Source organism: Halichoeres trimaculatus, unplaced genomic scaffold, assembly GCF_033239565.1.
Source record: "Halichoeres trimaculatus isolate MK-OKI-2021-1 unplaced genomic scaffold, fHalTri1.1 fHalTri1_scaffold_9, whole genome shotgun sequence".
Classification (NCBI taxonomy): domain Eukaryota; kingdom Metazoa; phylum Chordata; class Actinopteri; order Labriformes; family Labridae; genus Halichoeres; species Halichoeres trimaculatus.
The window spans coordinates 29,318,987-29,336,658 of NW_027437188.1; the positions used below are offsets into that span (position 1 = coordinate 29,318,987).

The following is a 17,672-nucleotide window of genomic DNA, read 5'->3' on the forward strand; positions in this document are numbered from 1 at the left end:
TAGACCTCTGTAGTAAAAAATCTGCTGAGATAAGAACTTCTTTAGAGCACTGAAACTATCCAGATTTCACTGTAAGGAATAACTCCACGCACAAACATCAGCCAAGCATAATAAACATGTGTGGGATTGGCTACCAGACCTGGATAATGGGGAAATCGTAGCCCTGTGCCTCTCTAATGTAGGCTACATAGTTCTGGAGTTGGAAGCGTGGCAAGTTGTCATTGATGTCCTGCAGAATTAAGTTGACAGCCATGTACGAGCTAGAGGATGCCGTCTCAGCTTTCACCACAAGGCGGAGTTTTGGGGTCTCCTCGTAGTCTAGTCCTTCAGATTTCTGGACCCAAATTTCACCTAATTGACAAAAATAACTCTGAGTCACATTGTGGGTTTGGAAAACAGCACATTGGAGGTTGCACTGCCATCTCTGCACTTACCAGTAATGGGGTTTATACCAAAAGACTGGAGTCGGTTTCCACTGAAAATACTGTAGCTGATACCAGATTGAGAGCCATCAGGGTACTGGGCCTGAGTCTGTGTCACTACTGTTCCTGTAAAGAGAAAAACATGAAAAGGTAAAACTTTGAGTAGTTATTCTCAGTAAAGATTTATTTATAAAAGTATGTAAGACTCAAACCTTGAGCAGCATTCTCCTGCAGACTGACATCTCGGGCCATTCGAGAGAAGCGGATCCCGCTGTAGCTTTGCTCCCTTACATAAATGATAACCACTCCCAGAGAGGACTGAGCAGGGTTGCCTTGGTCCATTGCCTGAACTATCAAAGTCCTCTGGCTTTGGGTCAGAGTCTGCAGCTTCTCTGTGGCCTGGATGTCTCCAGTCAGAGAGTTGATGGTGAAGCCCTTTACAGGGTTGGCGAAACGGTAAAACACAGAGCCGTTAGCCCCAAAGTCTTTGTCCTCTGCTCGCATGGTGGCCAGCACTCTGCGGCTGGACACACTGCTGGCAGAGATGTTCACAATAAGTGGGTCCTGGATGAAGAAAGGGGCGTTGTCGTTCACATCCTGGATATAGACCGTCACTTGAGCAGTGGAGTTCAGTGGGTTCACGGGGGAGGAGTCTGTGGCGTACACCTCAAAGGTGTAAGAGGCAGTTCGCTCTCTGTCCAGGGGTGCAGCAGTGATAATGCGCCCTGTGTTCTGCTCTATGATGAACATGCTCTTGGAACCACTACTCAGGAAGTACAGCACCTGGCTGTTGAGACCCTGATCCAGATCAACGGCTTTCACCTCCAGGACCAATGACCCAATGGGAACATCTTCTGAAATGTCTGCGGTGTAGGTGGCGCTCTGAAACTGGGGGGTGTTATCATTCATGTCCAGAACGGTGACCTCTACTGTTGCAGTGCTGCTGAGGGAGGGTTGTCCCTGGTCCTGAGCTGTGACTGTGAGTCTGTACCTTGCTTTCTTCTCCCGGTCCAAAGGCCTGGAAGTGGACAGCACGCCTGACTTTCTGTTAAAGCTGAAGTCTCCGGATGGATCTCCAGCTGCAAGAGTGCAGTTTGCACATTAGGAGAATCTGAACTCATCATTAAGACACAGGACAGTGGAATGAATCAAACCTTACCTGTAATTTTATAGTTAATCTCCCCACTAACACCTGCATCCTTGTCAGTGGCTCTCAGGGTAAACAAAGGCAAAGCCTCCAGGTTTTCAGGCACCTCTATGCTGTAGTAGAGGCGTCCAAAATGAGGAGCGTTGTCATTTTCATCAAGCACCCTGATCCTCACTGTGGCTTTAGCATAGTTTGGGGGTAGGCCGCCATCTTTTGCATAAACTGTGAAAACACAACAAAAATAAACATTAATACTGATTTTTCATAAGTTTAATATGCTGTATGTCAAGCAGTCGGAGGACGGTACCTGTCAGAGTGTAGTACTCCTGGAGCTCTCTGTCAAGTGACTTCGTGGTTGTTATCACACCTGTGACTGGATCTATTGTGAATCCCTCCTGTGAGATACCACCATATATCACCTGTCCATTGGTTCCTGTGGGGATACACAGTCATACCCTTTGATTTTAAAAACATATTGTGAGAAAAATGACAATTTGAATTCATCTGTGCCCTGTGACTTGACAAAACACCAAGAGACTAAAATAGAACAAGTCTTGTGAAAAACTTGTGCACTTCTTTGTTTGTTGTCAGCTTTGCTGTCTAAGCATTTAGCACCGACGCCCCCCCCTCCTCACGTGTCTGGATGCCAGATTGCGTGCTAACACGAAGCAGCCTGGCAACCTCACCTGTTTACTCCTCTGATTGCTTTTGGAGCGAAGGTTTATAATCCTTCTGTTTTATGTGATTCTGACTAAGTCCAGGAGAATGTGCCATTTCTTTACCCACCCCCACCCTGCTGAGTGCTTTTCAATTAAAAACAACTGTTAATGTTGTTAATCTGAGAGACGAGCTCAGCGCGTGAAGGCTGAGAAAAATTACAGGCATTTTTGTTTGTCTTAATTGCTGAAGCGGCACAATTTAAAACCCATTACCAAAAACACATGTCGGTTAAACCAGGCTTTATTTGGCTGAGAAGATTTTCTGAGAAGTCTGGGTTAATTGTTCCCACATAAAACATCTTAGCTATCATTATATTTAATGTAGTTACACCCTCTTGGTATAAAACATCATCAGATTCTGTTAAAGAGTCATTCTCTACTTGCATGAGTAAATCCAAAATAATGTCACAGAGAAATGACCAACTCGGTGCTCAGTGGGAGAGTCCCGCTGATGAGCAATAATGGTTTTTTGTAAGTGCTGCAGGAACTGTATGTCAAACAACTTGTTTTTTCTCACCTTGGTCCAGATCAGAGGCAAACACAGTCAACACACTCGTCCCTGGAGGCCGGTTCTCTGAAATCTGGGCTTCATACTGGCTCTCCTCAAACCAGGGCACCTCATCGTTAACATCAATCACATGGACACACAACAGCTGGCTGGACGAGTGTGCTGGTATCCCATGATCCTCAGCAACAATTGTGAGGTTAAAGACATCCTGCTCCTCACGATCCAGAGGTTTGAAAATAGACAGAGAGCCTGTAGAAAGATGAATCAGAGTGAAACATGAGCAGAGATTTCCTGAATGCATGTGTGTGTGTGTGTGTGTTTGTTGGGGTGTGTTTTACTGCAACCTCACGGAGGCACTCGACGAAAACACAAAGCATTGAAAGCATGCTATCAAAGGCTATAAAACATGCAACTTTCCCCTGATGTGTGGTCATGTGATTTCAAAAGCAAGTGTGAAAAGTTGCCGTGTGAGGGCCAAATCAGAGCTAATCCCCTACACACACACACACATACACACACATAGCGCTGCCTACCTGAGTGCTACCACCACCACAGCTCTAACAGCCCCACAGTCTGGCCACAGTTTACGAGATTTTCCATCGGAGAGTGCCGCAGCCATCAAGAGAGAAGCAGTAAACACACGCTCTAGACACGCAACATCCAGGCCTGCCGTGCTGCGTAGAAATTAGGGGCACTCTTGCCTTTTCATTATCCTGCCCTAAGAGGGTTGAGCTTGCATTGATTCAATTTCAATTTCATGCCTTAAAATGAGCTACAACTGTTAAAGAAGCAGGACCATCACTGTTTTGGTTTCTACTTCTTTGCTCATGTTTTTACTTTGTGTCTCACTCGGACTGAGATAACTTGCCCCTAAGACTTTAATCTGGGAGGAATTACGAGCAGGAATATTTGCACCAAATTTGACTCCTCTGTGATCCAGAAGTATTCCCGGTCACCGATAACACATGGGCAGAAAAAGAGACACATTGGGAACCAGGAGAAAGCTTTTTATTTTGGATGTTTCCAATTCCAACATCTTAAGCCTTTCGTGAAGCCTGTGGCGCCAACACTTCGGACTGCAGCGTGAGGGTTAGATGAGGTTGCTCACACCACAAACACACATCTTTCTTTTCTCATATGCTGAAGTCATTTATCACCATTTGATGTGTAAATCCCTGAATGTGTTGTCTTTTGGGAAGAAGTAATTTACCTTATCGCCAATGTACTCTCCCTTTGCTCCCAAAGTGAAATTAATGACCTTCCCTTTGACAATGACTGATGAGACTGTGTCTCTCACTCTGAGGCTTTTTGTATTTCTAATAATAACTTCACAGTTCCCTCTACTGTGGTTAGCTTTGATGCCAAAGTAATGAAAACAGAGTGAGCAGAGATGGTCCAAGGTCTACAGGCACTGACCCCAAAACAGGAGCACACCAGGTGCTGGGAGCACTCACTCTGTCATTATTCTAACATCTAACCTGTGCGCACCGACACTTTGAGGTACGCACACACACACACTGGGCTGAAGGAGAAGTGGCATGCATGATCGGTCCTGAGTGGAGCCATCATTCAGCTGCCCCAGGGAGCAAACTGGTTGGAGACTTAAAGGAGAGGGCGGAGCTGACGTGGACACGTGTCTAAAAACCACAACAAAGCCCACAGGACCAAATAGCCCAAGGTTAGCATTGACTAAGTGACAGAGTCTCATGCAAGCACACAAACACACATGTGCATGCCTACACACTCACACAGACACACACACGTGTGCACACATAAACAGGCGTAACTGATCCTTTCTCTAATGGTTCCCAGAAGCCTGAGCAGGAGGTTCTTTGGTCTTTCTTGGGAATAGATCCACAATAACAGATGATGGGCTGTGTGCGTGTGTGTGTGTGTGTGTGTGTGTGTGTGCATGCTTGGGTAAGTGTTTCTGAGTGTGTGCGTGTGAGGGAGAGTGTGTGTATGAGTGTGTTATATATATATTTGGCAGGCTGTTTCGTCTGTCTGGCCTCCAACTAAGAGAAATAAGTCTTGAAAGGTGAAGCAAGAGTTGTGCTGAAGTCAGACGTAAGCAGACGTAATACATGAGTTTGTGTGTTTACGGGGGAGGATGTTTGATGACTTTTTGCAGAAGAACAAAGAAAGAGGAGTAAACATGTGATCCAGAATAAGATGGAGAGGTGGCACAAATGCAGAAGGCGCCCATGAAAGCCTCAAACAGAGGAGTCCGGATGCACATTTGCTTGCCCATTAGATTGAGAATAACTCAGCTCTGAGCCAGGGATTTTCAGGACTCATTAAAACTTAAGTGCCTGAAATCTAAACAGGTGTTGGAGATATAATGTTGGTACTATCATGTTAAAGAAACAGGTGGTGCAAAGGGAAGTGGTGGAACATAAACAAACAGCTGACAGTCTGAGATTTAGAAACCTTTTGTAATAAGAGAGAGGAGACTGCAGCCATCTGCTGTTAGCAGAGATGATCAAGCTAATGTTTAATGTAAATATATTTTTTCTGCAGATTGCAGGAGGACATCTCCCTCCTTCCCAGGGACTCAAATGTACTGTGTCTGTGGCTAAAACAGTCAAAATGTGCAAAGATTCAAAGGGGAAGAGCACTTATCCAGATGATACTGAGTTTCTTCCAAAAATTTTCTCAGTTGTTTGATTCTTAAACTTGAAAAAATATTTGAAAACTCTGACCCATTGAGTAATCCTTTCTTTAAAGGGGCTGTGAGGGGTTTGAAAGTGATCTTGAAACAGTCTCCCTTCTAGATATATGCCTAATCGTAATCCACACTTTAAAATGAGATTATCAGTGCCAATACTGCTGGTTACAGGTTATTTTAAATTGCTACTTCTTAGCTACTGGGTCAGGCCGACCTGGATTGGATTGATTAACGACACATCGAGGTCTCTATGACACCACACTGGCTAACAATGTTTAGCAGTGAGAAGAGATAAAACACAGAGATCTGTGTTTTTCTCTGCTAAAAACGATTTTTGTGATTAATTTTGTAATAATGGTGGACACAGGAGCCTAACTGTCAGACAGAAAAAGAACAGAAGAGCAGGAGAAAGCAGCTACTAGACTACTTACAAACTGACAGGGTTTACTTGTTGTCACATTAGCCTACAGATAAATCAGAGCCCTGGGCTGACGATGTTGCTAACATATTGCCAGCTACCACAGCATTTGCTTGACGTCACGTTTCAAACTGTATCGCTACGTATCTGTACTGATAAATAGCTTGCCTCAGTGCGTTGTATCCAGTAAAAAGTTGCCTCACACAAAGAAAATCTGATCTCCATTTAATTCCAAAACAAACACACGCCTGGCCAAATGTAATTTACGACAGTGCACTAAGAGGGAGTGCAATTAAAACAGATCCTCCTCATAGCATCTTTAAATGATCTTTTGAAACAATAGAGGGCGGGGCTTACCAGTGTTAGGGTTGAGGTTAAACATTCCTTCAGAGTTCCCAGACTGGATGCTGTAGGTCACTCTGCCATTTTCTCCTTCATCAGCATCTCGAGCCATCACGTACAGAACCACAAAGCCCACCGGCTGGTCCTCCATCACACTGACGGCTGTGGGCGAGCTGAACACTGGTGGGTTGTCATTCTCATCGGTTATATACACCCTCGCAGTGACAGAGCCCCAGCGCCTCTGGCTGATGTCGAGAGCTGAATCTGTTGCCTTGACAACAAGAATCAGATTGGAGGTGACCTCGTGGTCCAGCTCCTGGCCCAACGAGAGAACCCCAGTTGAAGGGTCCAGGGTCAGAAGGCCAGGGGTGTCTGGCCACTGGTGGAGGATGGAGTACTTCAGTTCGCTGTTGGGCCCGCTGCCGTCTTTATCTGAGGCCTGGAAGGTGTAAACAGAGGAGCCGGCTGCCATGCTCTCTGAGACCACGATGGTGATGGGGTCTTCTGGGAACTGGGGGGAGTGGTCGTTGCTGTCCTCCACATCAATGTCCAGGTGGACCAGGGTGCTGCTGGGTGGAGCCTGAGAAAAGTCATCCACCTCAATCTGCAGGGTGTATCTCTCATCTCGCTCATAGTCCAGAGGACGAGCCAGATAAACGTCTCCAGTGAGTCGGTCCACAACGAAGGTGCCGTCTCTGTCCGTGCCTCCAACCACCACGTAGGTCACCTCGCCTTTCTCTGAGGTCTCCTTGTCACTGAGGCGGACTGAACCAATCACAGAGCCGGGTTTGGCCTCCTCCACAGAATTGAAAGTGACTGAGAGGGAGTTGGTCTTGGAGGAGGGCTTGTTGCTGCTGAGAATCTGTGATGAAGAAAAAACTGAGTGAATACACGGTAAAATAGCAACATGTCAGTGAATCCAACACTAAGTCCACAACTTTTCAGAAAAAGATTAAAATTATTTCACAGATTCAGGGAAAAGCAAAAAAGTTTCATCCACTTCACTTCCTTGTGCTGCATGTGCTCACAGGGAATAAATGAAACCAGTTACAGGAAGTTTTCATAGCGTTGAATAACACGCCTGCTAACCCTAATCACACTTAATGTGTTAGCCATGTAGCTGCCAGGAAAATAATAAAATAATTTATGATGGAAGTCACACAATCAGAGGAGGAAACAGGGGAAGGACTGGAATTTAGCACTTTGGATGTGTCCTGCACTGTGTCCTGCTTTGCCCTCACTTTGACGAACAGTTTTCTTTATAATACAGAAGCTCACCACAAGTAACACATGACACACTGTTTTAATCAAACGTCCTTTCTTCAATAACGTCTTAAGACTCAGGCGCTTTACAAAGCAGTAGAAGCAGGACAGAGAGGACGATGACATTTGTTGATGACATTTTCAGCAGCTCAGGGATTCATAAGCTTAATGGGTAAAACTAATACTCAGCATCTCAGTCTATAAGTCTCTCAGTACAGAGGCATAAAAAATGTGCTTTTGTTTTGAAATCTTATATCACAAGCTGTAAATTGGTTCCACATTAAATGGAAAAGCACTGCTCCATAAATAAATTGGTAAAGTCCAATGCTATCATAGATGGATTTAGAAAATTAGCCTGAAAAGATAATTAAAGAAAATTACTGAAATGCGTCAGCGGGCAAGAACAGCACAGCTCTATTCAATCCAATCAGCTCGTTATTATGATTTTAATTTTTGTTTTTGGAAAGGGGGGAAACAGACTGGCACTTAATGGATCTGTTTATATGGCAACTCTATTTTCCTGGAACATACGGGAGAAATCTGAGTGAGATCCTTCCAGCGCTCTTCCATTGTGTCCTTTTGCTGTTCTATATTAAATATTAACTGAGTTACTTTCAATGCAGTGTTTTACACGAGTGTAAAGCTCTGCCTCTCTCCAAAGGGCTACTGTATTAAAAAAGTGTTGAAGTCATTGAGTATGACCTTGATCAGAGCGGTCTACAGCTGGCCCTCATCACCAGCCAGCTGGGAGTATTTCATTCAAACCCGCTTTTCCATTTCAGACAGAAATTTCCCTTTTGAAAAGTCACAGGGGAAGAAAAAGGAGGGGATGGGAGGGAAGCTTGTCAAAAGTGAGGCTGATATGTCTGCAGCAGCTCTGAGGGGCCCAGAGACGAGGATCCTCTCCGCCCTGGGTCCATTCTTTGATATTAAATAGGTGAGTGGTGAGGGTGTTTGTGCTGGGCGAGCTCCAGGGAGAGTCTGACCTGAATGCTGAGAGAGCAGGAGGAGCTGCGAGGGGGCAGGCCTCTGTCAGTGGCCGTCACTGTCAGGGTGTAGTCGGCTCGCTCCGAATGGATGAGAGGGGATGATGAACGCAGCTCCCCAGTGTTTGGGTTCAAAGAGAATCGCTCAGCCCGGGGACCTGACAGAGACAGAGCCGGGACTTTAACGATGATGTATGAAGGAGTAAAAAGTGGACAAACCCAGAGAGTCACTTTTTCAGTTAATCTGCCTGAAACAGGAGCCCTTTTCACACAAAAGTGAGGGGTGCTTTTATCAACTATAACACTGCGTCATATGTCTTTAGACTTCACACAACTTGACTTGAACAGAGATCTTTCTGATGCAATATTTCTAGTATACATGACAGATGTTGAAAATGTAAAATAATCAATAAAAACAAACAAGTTTGCAAAGAAAAAAACCCAGCACTGAACCTCATAAATTGTGTAAAGTAATTCAATTTTGGCCATTGCTTTTCTCTAACAGGTATTTATAGCACAGTTAAATACATCTTAAAAATGCTACGAAGAGGATCTATTTCAGTTGAACTCCCTCGCCTCCTTGTGGCCCGGAGTCTCCGCACACTGTCATACTAAAATGACTTTTAGTGAGGCGTGTGTTTGTTTTGGAATTAAATGGAGATCGGGTTGAAACAAATTTTCTTTAAGATAACTTTTTAATTGATACTCAGAGGTAAGGTATTTATCAGTACGTTACAGCTTGAAATATGACATCAAGCAAATGTTGTAGCAGCCGGCTATGTTAGCCCAGTTCTCCGATGTATCTATACCAACGTGACAACAAGTAAACAATGTCAGTTTGTAAGTAGTTGAGTAGCTGTTTATATATAACGCTGCTGGCAGCCTGACATAAGTGAATCCTGGTTAGCTATGTCCTGCCAGTCATCTACCAATCAGAGCTAACGCAACCTCACTCTTCATTTTATTGATAGACTCTCAAGTTTGAACAGACCACCGCAGAATAACTGCTGACTGTGGGTTGGAATGGACATTAGCACAAACAGCTTAGCTCCTGTGTTATAGAGTGATACAGCCTGAGCTAAAGGCTAATTAGCCTTTAGCTCGGGCTGTGTCACTCTCCCGTTTTCCTATCTTCTGCTCTTCTGTCCTTTTTCTGTCTGACAGTTAGGCTCCTGTGTTCACCATCACTACAAAATTAATCACAGAAATTATTTGAGATAAAACACACATCTCTGTTCTATCTCTTCTCACTACTAAACTTTGTTAGCCGCTGTGGTGTTGTCATAGAGACCTAGACGTGGCGTAAATCAATCCTGGTCAACCCGAACTGGAAGCTAAGAAGTAGCAATTTAAAATAACCTGTAACCAGCAATAATGCTGCTGATAATCTCATTTTAAAGTGTGGATTATGCTCAGGCATATATCTAGAAGGGTAACTTTTTCAAGATCACTTTCAGACTCCTCACAGCCCTTTTAATCTATCATTCAAGCAAAAAGTATCATCTGTATCTCCCTTCTTTAAATACTTTACCTGACAGAGAGTAGAAAACTGTGCCGTTCTCTCCTTCATCTGGGTCTTTGGCCTGCAGGTTGCCCAGTAAAACACCTGAGGACTGACCCTCAGTAACCTACAGATTTAAAATTCAAATAAATGTCAAAAAAGACATGAAAGGCCTTTCACTTTCTGACTGTGAGTGCTTTTGATCCTATGGTGTTACCTGTATGATGAGATTTTTGCCTGACTGGCTGTGGGTGAAAGTAGGATCATTATCGTTGTCATCCAGCACGGTGATGAAGGCTGTGCCTGTGGCACTACGTGGGGGCGAACCTCCGTCTTGAACCACCACCACCAGCTGGTAACTCGACTGCTGCTCTCGGTCAAGTGTAGTCCTCGTACTGATCTCACCTGGGAAGAGAAGGGGGAGGATGAGAGGGATTTTATGCCAAGGCACCAGTCCAGACGAGTGGAATAATGATGAGAGACTTAGAGGCCAGCAGGCTTTGATCAATGACACACGAGTAATCGACACGCTCAGCGTTCAGAAAGTTAACGTACATGCACTCACACACGCACACATGCACTCACACAAAAGTAGAAATTTTGAAAGGCTGGCAGATGCTGTAGAGACTCATAACTCAGACAGAAAGTGATCACAAATCAGGGACTGTGTCTCCACCCACAGACTAACAGGCACAGCAGGCCAATTAGAGCTCTGCAAGGCACTTAGTGCTGCTGTCACCATCATCTGACTAATTCATGACTGTGGGGGAGAGGCATCTGAAGACGCTATGGAGAGGTTATCATGAGTATACACAAAAATGATTGAGATTTTGACACAAAAATATCTTGTTGTTGATGACCCAATTAAACACGTGTCTGTGGAATCCTGGCAGGTTGTTTGTCACTCTGATAGACGCTCTCATGAATAAAAAAACTAACTTAGGTTGTTCAAGTTTAGCCAAAACTTTAACCTAGGAAACAGGAAAATATAAAAGTTATAACAAAACAAAGCAGACTGTGACTCAGGTTTGATTCGTGTACCTAGTGAAGGCAGAGACTCCAGTAACATCAAAAATTCAACAAATAATATCAGCAGTGCAGTCTCTGTGTCAACAGCTGCATTATTAAATCATGATGCTACAGTCATAACTGCTTTTTCTATTCATGCCCACTCTGCTATGCTCTGTTTTCAATTTCCCCAAAGACATCCTTATGTTTTGAACATTTATTCTGATTTTCTCTGGTCGTATAATGAAGCTATCCACATTTGAACGCTCCAAACCAGCTCTGTTGGTGTGACTCATTTCTGTACATCATGTTTTTTTAATTCACCTGTGTGGGAGTTGATTTGGAAGTGTCGGTCCGGGTGAAGCATGCGGTAACTGAGGCGTCCGTTGGATCCACTGTCTCGGTCCGTGGCCGACACGTGACCGAAGCCGGTTCCAGCGGGCAGGTTTTCTCTCACAGCCATGAAGACCCGCTCCTGCGTGAGCCGAGGAGAGTTGTCGTTCTCGTCGGTCACTGATATCCGCACGGTGGCGCTGCCTGTCTTCTTCAACTGCCCGTGACCCTGGCTGGCCATCACCGTGAGGAGATACATGTCTTTGACTTCTCTGTCCAGGGCACTCTTCACAAATAGCCAGCCACTTTCTGCAGCAATGCCAAACCCTGCTGCGTCTCCGTCTGGACGCAGGTGATACGCCAGGGGAGTGGAGGATCCAGAGCCAGGAGTTTCTCTGTTCAGAGCTCTGACCTGCAGGAAACGTGTGTTTATCGGCGTCCCTTCTTTTAGCTCTACTCTGTATGTGAGGGTATCAAACACCGGGCCCTGGTCGTTCTCTGCTTGGACGTGAACCACAAGCATGAAGGTAGAGCTCAGCTGGGGTACTCCGCTGTCTTTGGCGGTCACCTGCAGATCATAACGGGGCGTATTCTCATAGTTCAGGCTCCCAACCAGCCGGATTTCTCCACTGCTGCGCTCCATGCTGAAGGTCCTCTGGACTCCGCTTGTTGATGAAAGATCAAAAAAGAGCTGTCCATTAACTCCAGAGTCTCTGTCCTCAGCTTGGACCCGATACACCACCGTTCCCATTTCTGTGTACTCTGGCAGCAGCAAGGACTCAGAGGATGAAGGGAAAAAAACAGGCGGGTTATCGTTTATGTCTGCGATTGTTATGTGGACTCGAGTCTGACCAAAGGCAGGGGGGTTTCCACTGCGGGCCTGCACCTCCAGATCGAGAGCTGATTGAGCTTCATGATCCAGGGGGAGGCTGGTCCTGAGGGCGCCGGTGTCAGGATCCACTGTGAAGTAGCCTGCAGGGTCCCCGGAGCTGATTGTGTAGGATATATCTTTGGAGGTGCCTGGACGGAGAGAGGAAAGAGACAAAAACCAGAGATGTCAGAGCAACCCGGGAGGTTGCGCTAAAAGCACTCCAGTAACAGTATACTCTGAAGATGTCATTTTTCAATTTTCATGACTGGAATAGAGCTGGAGAAACGTAGAAAAGGAATATATAAACAAAGCTGTGGGATGGAATTTTTGATTGATGTTATTTCAGAGTTAGGTGTGTACAGTAGTCCAACGCCTGTTTGTACAAGTGGTGCAGGGAGCGGGAGAGAAACTCTTTCCAGTGTGATCCAGTGTGACTGATAAATGTATATTACACTTCTTAATATGGGCTGTGGGGCTGTGAGTGAAAGATTGACTGAGTGAATGAGTGAAGGGAAGACAGAGGGTGTGTACTGTCAGCTCCACCTGTCTTACTGCTGGCCTGCACGACGCCTACAGTCGTCCCCCGCATGGCGTCCTCCAGCACGGTGAAGTAGTACTGGGTCTGTTCGAACACGGGTGGCGCCACAAGCCCCGCCACCACACTTATGTTGACTCTGGCATTGACGAGGGCAGTGAGACCACCTCCATCCTGAGCTGAGATTATCATGGGGATGATTGAGTTCGCCTTCCCGTAGACTGAGCGAGACAACGAGATCACACCTATAGAGAGAGATGACGCAGACGAGATTCAAACATGCTGCTTGTTTACATCCCAAAACATCATTTTCACGCAAAAACAAGATCTGATTCATGCCAACCTGTGTCTTTGTTAAGGGTAAAGTACGGAGAGGCCCCTCCTGGTACTGTTTTATATGTAACTCTGCCATTTTCACCAGAGTCGGGGTCATAAGCCATCACTCTGACAACAGAAGTCCCTGGAGCGCTCTGTGTGCTCAAACTGACAGCGTAGCTGACGGGGTAGAAAGCGGGTCTGTTATCATTTATGTCGAGCAGATCTACCCTCACATACGCCACAGAGCTGAGTCCACCCTGCAGAGGAAACAAAAAGCTCTTTAGTTATACCTTCACATACAATAAATCATGAGCTGAAAAAACACACCTGAAAGCAGGATTAAGGACACATTCATGGCGCGGGAGGAAAAAAGCAGCAGAAAACCCTGTTAAAGGTGAATGTTAAGAGAAGCCTTTAAAATACAGCCCCAGCAGGTTCTTGCAGGGATACAGATTGATAGTTTCCCTCGGGAAGAGTAATATGTCATGACCCGTAGAAGGTGAGAGGGCTCGCTGCAACAAAACAATCTGTTTCATAGGCTTTTCATTTGCAGAAAATACACTGCAGGCTTTTCATTTGGACCAGGTGGCAAAAAGGAGGGAGGCTGCAGTCCAACTTGTTAAAATATTACAGCCTGACAGTCGAGGCATTTCTCCATCTGATTGCTTTAACATGGCTGCAGTAATTTACTTTCATTTTAAACCCTTCATTTTTTTTAAGTATGATTTGGCGAAAAAGGGAACAGGATATACTAAGTTTTGCGTAAGCCTGTTATGGAGAACCATTCAAGCTTCGACTTTCTTTCTTGGCTGCTCCAGTCCAACTTTTTCTGCACAGTTGGCCATGTCTTTGCTCTCCTGCCTGTACGAAAAGTACGGCTGCTGTTTATTGGATTACTCTCTGGCTCAATGGATTCATATTAAGCATGATTTTAAAACTTGGTGGCTCACCCCATCCACGGCAGTTACTGTAAAGTCGAAGCTGGCTGGCCCTTCATCTCTGTCGAGCGTGGCACTGGTGCAGATCTGCCCGGTTTCTTTGCTGATGGTGAACTGAGCAGGAACAGCGCTGTTGATGCCAGATCCGAGGGAGTATGTGATGGAGCCAAAGGAGCCTCCGTCTGAATCAGTCGCAGTCACCTACAGAGAGGAAAACAGAAATTTATGATGCTGGATGAAAAATATCTTCTGGTGTAATTTAAGTATTTTCCATACCCATTATTAACATCAGGCTAAAGCCACTCAAGTTCAGCTCTTAAATCTATTAGGAGGACGTAAATGATGGTGATCCACAAATCGACACAAGAGCACCACACCAGGTGCCTTTGGAAAACATTTTTGGACCCGTTCTTTCTTGTTTATCTGAGCCAGAGCTGAAGCCAAACAGGCCCTTTGGCAGAAAGAGGCTCTGAGGGAATGAGCGAGGGTGGCAGGAAGGAGAATGACTTCAGCAGACTTTGGGACGACTGCCAGCGGGGAAAACTGCCGGCTACAGGAGCGGCGTCTGTCTGCAGAGGACAGTGACAGGGACGGCTGGGGGAGCGGTGGGATACCACACAGTACGCTTCAGTGCGGCGCATTATACCCTAATGTAATGTCCCGCTCGTGGTCTGGATTTAATAACGCCGCACATCTACAGAGGGCTGGAACTGCTGGAGCTATAAAAGCAGCACACAAGGCATCAGCCAGGGAGCCGACTCAATTACTACACCATCTCCAGAGACAGCAAAAGGCAAATACACCAATCAGAAAGGGCCCCTTGGTACCAGCATGGTAATTGTTTGCAAGTGTTGGCTCTGGATCCCAGTTTGAGAGAGATTACAGTAAGGTTAAACCCCACAAGTTGATTAGAATTCTCCTTCCATCTTTTATAAATTGATCTTTTAAGGGAAACACTAATTGGGAGCTCGATTCATGCTCTGGTGCTCTTCCACTCAGCAGCAGGGAGCCTCTTCTGAGAGAGGCCGAGTAGTCATCAGGAACGTTGCCAAGAAAAATAAGTCGAGCCAGGCTTATCATCAAAAGCCGACTTCTCAACGATGGCATTGGCGTGAGTGTGAGTCGATGGAAATCATTCGTTGGAGGTGTTGAAGGTTTGGCTGCAGTAATTCAGGCTCCGTGTCTTTCCTGAGCAGATGGTAGACGGGGGACTCAGCCGAGAGCGCGGCCCAAACTATTGACTGTAACTCCTGACAGAGGGGGAGCGCTGTGGAGGAGTGCGGGAGTTGTAAACCTCGCAGGGCCACAAGCCAAAGAGAAGAATAATAAACCACACAAGGAAAGGGGGAAACCAAAGGCAATGCGAGAGAGCTACTCCATCTTTTAACGCGTGGAGGCTGCAGCTAGCTGCAGAGTTTTATCATTTTTCAGAGGGACAAGTTATTCATAACAATCCAGCAGCTTTACAAGTTGTTTTATTCTCAGTTGTGTGATGAATTTCAGCTGGAGGGAGAATTTTAGTGATACCTTGGTCTTGTTAAAAAAAAAAAAAAACTTTTCTTTTTTATATTACAAACATTTCCCAGGAGATCTGTAGAAAAATATTTCAACTGACCAACTCATGACAGCAAGTAGACAGCAGACTTCTTGTTACTTTCCTTTCTTACCACAACCAGCTTTAATTAGTTTTTTAAAAAGTTACCTCATATACAGTTCAGAGAAGAAAAAACTACTAAAAGTGAAAAAGTGAGAGCAGATGTAAAGAGTGAGGAAAAATGAAAATGAAAGCTGGTGCAGCTCTGGGTGAACTGGGAGCTCTTTACACAAAATGAATCCATAATGATTCCCAAATTTGACTTTTCAAAGTTGAAACCATAATTCCTTTGGAAATAAAAGGTTTCCTGCAAGTCTGTGAAGTTAAACCTGAGCAGTGGGTGGTAGTGGGTGCTCTACAAAGATACAGAGCTTTTTGTTAAGGACAGATTTCAAAGAGAGGGGACACTCATTGATGCGTTCGCTATTAAATAACTTTACACAAAGAGGATCTAATGCTTTAATAATAGCTACTTCTCCATGTGCTGCATTAAGTAGTGCAGATATCTGGAGACATTTTTTGTCAGGAACAATATGTTCCATGAGTTAATTGTATGACATTTTGGGAGAATATACCGTAAGCTCTTAAACCACACAATCACATTTGCATAAAACCTAACTGCTGTAAGAATAATGCCTGAGGCAATCAGTCTGTTTTTGGAAACCGGGGAAACTGAGATTTCAATTCCACTCTCATTTCTGAGTTAATAGCAGCATATCAGTGTCATCTTACTGGAACACAGACTGGTCTGTCCAGGAGATTATTACTTGCTGCCCACCCATAAAAAAAATGACAAATGAGGCCATATGCAAATGAAAAACGAGCCGCACAATTAGTCAAACTCCAAACCGTGAACCCTGAGAGAGGATAAGCTTACATAATGTGGCCTCTGGCATCAAAGATTGGGATAAATCCATTACACAGTGAGTGTAAATCTGAACAGATGAAACAAGATTCCCTCTAAATCTTGGATTAAGATTGAAGTTTAATGCTACAGTTCAGCAACAAAGTCCCAGTCATCCATCTTTTTCAAAATATTTCCCTTTCTAATGTTCCTTTAACAATCTGGAGTCTTTTATGAAACACAGTCAAAATATGTACTCATCCGAGAGAAGGGAAATATTTTATAACCAAGAGAGTCGCTTAATATTTTCCAGTCAGTAAAAATTTTCGAGCTCTGCAGGGGGGAGAGAAATACCTCCAAGCACTTTGTAGTACTCCTTCTTGACACAGATTCAAGGCCCGCTCTTTGTGTTTCACTCTAACTTTTCCTCATTCCACTTCGATGCACAGGTATTATGCAAACTCTCCACTTCTATTGGATTAGAAGTTCAAAAGCAAGGGTAAACTTAGCTGGAGTATCTTAGATCAGCAGCAGCAGCCAGAAGTATTCTTCTTACACTTAGTGTGTGTGAGTGAAGCATGATGGGAGCTGTCTTATCAGCGGGGGAAAGGCAACGTTTGGCCAGCTCCTTACTAAAACAAGCTGGGGCAATCCAAAGACAACTCAGGCACTTTGTGGTTCTCCCATTAGATTCGTGAAGTCTTTTTAGAGGAGACTTTCTGACTGGCTGAGAGTCCAATCAAGAGAATGGGATTCACAGGGGAGAGCATGCCTTTGTATATTTATGTATATTATGTTCAAATAGAATAATGATCCTGAGGTTTTGGATGCTCCGAAATGTTCTGGCCCATCTAATGTCCTTACTCTGTGGTCTGAGAGAAAGCCAGGTCTGGAAAAGAACAAGTTGAGGATTGCATTGCTGTCTATTTTTAGAGTTGAGTTTCCCAAAAGTTGAAGTCTCATTTAGTGGAGTTCCTGTTTTTTACATTTCTGTGGATTGCACAAACAAATGTATGTCTGTGTCCTCAGTCGCCCAAGCTGCTGCCCCTCTGTCCATTATCACCGTGCAGCCACGCGAAAAAAGCTCTGCTGTGAGAAGAAGTTGAGTAACAACCTGTGAGTAAATGAATGATGTAGAGCTGAAACCATCGAGGCCAACAAAGGGTGAAATGAAGGCCATGTAGTTTTTAATCATGCTCCTCGTATTTTAGAGTGCCCAGTCAAACAAATCTGTCTCACGTAGCCGTCAGTGAAACC

The 17,672-nt window shown here is 44.8% G+C and overlaps 1 protein-coding gene across 1 annotated transcript in view; it reads right to left on the reverse strand.

Moving 5' to 3' along the window:
* Window positions 1-17,672, reverse strand: part of LOC141797963 (protocadherin-16-like) — a 92,684-nt gene that overhangs the window by 6,049 nt on the left and 68,963 nt on the right. The window contains exons 3-16 of the mRNA XM_074679684.1: window positions 13,990-14,178; window positions 13,065-13,296; window positions 12,730-12,966; window positions 11,307-12,335; window positions 10,192-10,379; window positions 10,005-10,101; window positions 8,474-8,631; window positions 6,240-7,086; window positions 2,806-3,045; window positions 1,877-2,002; window positions 1,582-1,791; window positions 635-1,501; window positions 435-548; window positions 140-351 (exon numbers count right to left, since the gene is read on the reverse strand). Coding sequence (XP_074535785.1) covers window positions 140-351; window positions 435-548; window positions 635-1,501; window positions 1,582-1,791; window positions 1,877-2,002; window positions 2,806-3,045; window positions 6,240-7,086; window positions 8,474-8,631; window positions 10,005-10,101; window positions 10,192-10,379; window positions 11,307-12,335; window positions 12,730-12,966; window positions 13,065-13,296; window positions 13,990-14,178 — 4,746 coding nt within the window. The remainder of the gene's footprint in view (window positions 1-139; window positions 352-434; window positions 549-634; window positions 1,502-1,581; window positions 1,792-1,876; window positions 2,003-2,805; window positions 3,046-6,239; window positions 7,087-8,473; window positions 8,632-10,004; window positions 10,102-10,191; window positions 10,380-11,306; window positions 12,336-12,729; window positions 12,967-13,064; window positions 13,297-13,989; window positions 14,179-17,672) is intronic.